Raw genomic sequence first — 3724 nt, 5'->3', positions numbered from 1 at the left:
GTATTTTTGTGTGAGATGTATATATATATATGTGCATACACACACACACACACACATATATATATATAGTCATTATATGCAACCGAAGCAGTTAGATTGAACTTTCTGTATGTGTATCATACTTAATAAGAGATCTATACATATATGTATACATTTTAAAAATAACGTCGACCACTAACGTGGACAATTAATGCGCTAGAAATAGATCACATTTTGTGTCTATTAAGACCTAAAAAGTTCTCAACATGAAATATGTATACACATATATATATGTACATATATGTAGTTATATACACACATATACTCTGGGTGGGCTGAAAGCCATCCTCAAAATAAGTTCAACATGTTCCGGAATTGTCAAAGATATGCTTCAGTTATTCTAAAATTTACTAAAATAAATAAAATACTAATGAATACAATGAAGAATTATAATAATATATGAACAAAATTAAATAATTATAGTAATAATTGCAAATTTTGGCAAAAGGCCAGCAATTCCGTAGGAGGGGGAAGAGTCAATCACATCAATATGTACCATTAGTCAAGCAGTGGGGCCAATTTAACTAGTCAAGCACTGGGGTCAGCTAGTCCCCTCTCCCAAAACCGCAGGTCTTTGACCTTTTGTAGAGCGAATTATGAGTGTTTGTTTATTCTTTTTTTCTTTTTGTTGTTTGTTTCAGACGAATACTTGACTCTCTGCCAGCTTGTAGAACCCCTCACGATTGGGAAAACAGGTGAAAGCTGTCAAAGACATGGAACATGTCTTAATGGTCAATGCCATAGAGTTGGCAGAAAATGGAAATGTCAGTGCTATACAGGTTTCCAGAATGTCAATGGATCGTGTATAGGTACGGGAAAATCTTCTTATAGTTTTTTGTTTCTTTGTTTTTTGTCTATTTCATCATCGTCGTCATTTAACATCCACTCTCGATGCTGGCATGGGTTAGATGGTTTGACTGGAGCTGATGAGCCAGAGAGCTGCACCAGGTTCCAGTCTGATTTGGCATGGTTTCTATAGCTGAATGAGATGCCCTTCCTAACACCAACCACTCCAGGAGTGTAATGGGTGCTTTTACATGCCACCAGCATGGGTGCTGTTTACATGACAGCAGCAACGACCGCAACTACCATTCACCGGTGCTATTTACATGGCACCAGCAACAATCATGACAATTCACAGGTACCTTTTACATGGTACCAGCAATGAGCACAACTATGATTCACAGGTGCTGTTTACATGGCATCATTAATGACCATGACTACAACTAAAATTCACATGTGCCATTTACAAGGCATGGGCGACGGTCCAACTCCGATTTCACAGGTGCCATTTATATGGTATCAGCAATAGCCACAACTGTGATTTCACAGATGCCAGTTACATGTCATTGGCATAGATAGATGGATGATGTATATGTATGTATGTATGTATGTATGTATGTATGTATGTATAGACAGGCAGGCAGACAGACAGGGAGGGACAGACAGACAGACAGAGAGGAACAGACAGACGGGGAGTGACAGACAGACAAGGAGAGACAGACAGACAGGAAGAGACAGACAGAGAAAGAGAGAAATAGACAAATAGAAAGACAGACATGCCTTTTTCAATTCCCGAGCATTATACTAATACATCTGTTTGTTTACTACACCACCTGTCTTCGTCTGTTGTTTTTTTATGAATTCTCCCTATAGATAGATAAGTAGACAGACAGACAGACAGACAGACAGACAGATAGATAGATAGATAGATAGATAGATAGATAGATAAACAAGCAGAGACATAAATATGTTAATGAATGTATATTTATATTTCAGACATTGATGAATGTCTAAACAATGTATGTAGACGTGGTGAATGTACCAACACCGATGGAAGCTTTATTTGCACCTGCTCAGATGGGTTTGTCTTGGACAAAGATGGACGAACTTGTACAGGTAAGTTAAAATTCCAATCTCAGATGTCATGTCTGATTGCAGTGAAGCATTTATGCAGTTTCTTGGCAGAATTGTTAGCACATCAAACAAAATGCTTAATAGCATTTCGTCAGCCTTTACATTCTGAGTTCAAATTTTGCAGAAGTCATCTTTACATTTTATTCCTTTGGGTCAATAAATTAAGTACCGATCAATAAGATAGGTACCAGTTAAATACTGAGGTTGATGCAATCAACTTACCCTCTTCTCCAAAACTACTGGCCTTGTACCAAAATTCGAAATGGGTATTTATATTTAATCTATGATATCAGAATATATGTCTATAATTTATTGGTTTCAAATTTTGGATCAAGGCCAGCAGTTTCAAGGGAGAGTGTTCAATTTTTACTTACTTTATGGACCCAAAAAAGGATGAAAGGCAAAATTAACCTTGGCAATATTTTAACTGAGAATGTAAAGTCAGAAGAATTGTCATAAAGCACTTTTTCCAGGCCAGAAAAATTATGCCAGCTCACTACCTTATGTGATTTATTGCATTTATGTTTTATATTAATATCTTTCCATATTGATATTTTCTTCTTTTAGTTATTATTGTAATACAGTTCTATATTTAAGAGATGAGGAATTATTTACATTATTTACATTATTTACATTTGACGGATATTTCTCCTCATCTTGTTTGTTGTTAACACGTTTCGGCTGATATACCCTCCAGCCTTCGTCAGGTGTCTTGGGGAAATTTCGAACCTGGGTTCTCATTCCTAACGATGTTACTATTATTATGGCGTAGTGGTTAAGAGCGCGGGCTACTAACCCCAAGGTTCCGAGTTCGATTCACGGCAGCAACCTGATTAATAATAGTAATAATAATAATATAATAATAATAGTAACATCGTTAGGAATGAGAACCTAGGTTCGAAATTTCCCCAAGACACCTGACGAAGGTTGGAGGGTATATCAGTCAAAACGTTGTGTTAACAACAAACAAGATGAGGACAAATATCCGTCAAATGTAAATAATGTAAATAAAGTTATTATTGTGTTTTTTATTGTCATTTCTTTAAAAGTCTTCTGGTTTCAGTTTATTATTTGTTCATATTAAAAAGTTAAGGAATTTACTTTTGGTCTGCCCCATGTATGTTTTCGTTCTGCAATATTTCTCTAAAGGTTTCCACTTCTCTCTTTTTAATCAGATATGAACGAATGTGAAAAGGAAAATATGTGTCCAAACGGTGTTTGCCAAAATATGAATGGTTCCTACAAGTGTCGATGTAACCCAGGCTTTCGACAGTCACCAAATCAACAAGTCTGTTATGGTAAGTTCCAGCCATGAATTTCCATTGTACCATAAATCTATCTACATCCTGACTACAATCATAACATTGGAAATGTATTTATTCTATGTATTTGTGTGTGTATATATATGAGTGGAGTGCGTGTGTGTGTGTATTATATATGTACATATGTATACATGTATGTATGTATGTATATGTTTAATTACACGCACACATGAACGTACATACATCCTCCCTCCACATACACCATGAACACATACGTCTTAAATATTCCCACCTCACCCATAATTTATTATTTTTTTTTCCTTTCAGATATCAATGAATGTGTAAACAATGGCAAACTCTGCTTAAACGGAGCCTGCCACAATACTCCTGGTAGTTATTACTGTGAATGTAAACGAGGTTTCAGTTTATCACCCGATGGAGCGTTTTGTGTTGGTAAGTTAATTGTTGGCATCAAATTTCGCTCTGGATGTCTAATGTCATTTTTT

The 3724-nt window shown here is 35.9% G+C and overlaps 1 protein-coding gene across 1 annotated transcript in view; it reads left to right on the top strand.

Annotated features, from left to right (window-relative positions):
* LOC106879722 (fibrillin-2) overlaps positions 1-3724 on the top strand; it is a gene marked incomplete at its 5' end in the record, with an annotated part of 60038 nt that overhangs the window by 5887 nt on the left and 50427 nt on the right. Inside the window, 4 exons of the mRNA XM_052976508.1 lie at positions 681-848; positions 1819-1938; positions 3132-3254; positions 3546-3671. Of these exons, the coding sequence (XP_052832468.1) occupies positions 681-848; positions 1819-1938; positions 3132-3254; positions 3546-3671 (537 nt within the window). The remainder of the gene's footprint in view (positions 1-680; positions 849-1818; positions 1939-3131; positions 3255-3545; positions 3672-3724) is intronic.

This window comes from Octopus bimaculoides, chromosome 24 (assembly GCF_001194135.2).
Source record: "Octopus bimaculoides isolate UCB-OBI-ISO-001 chromosome 24, ASM119413v2, whole genome shotgun sequence".
In the NCBI taxonomy this organism is placed as follows: Eukaryota; Metazoa; Mollusca; class Cephalopoda; order Octopoda; family Octopodidae; genus Octopus; species Octopus bimaculoides.
The sequence above is the reverse complement of the archived record's forward strand: the minus strand, read 5'-3'. Positions and strand labels throughout refer to the sequence as shown.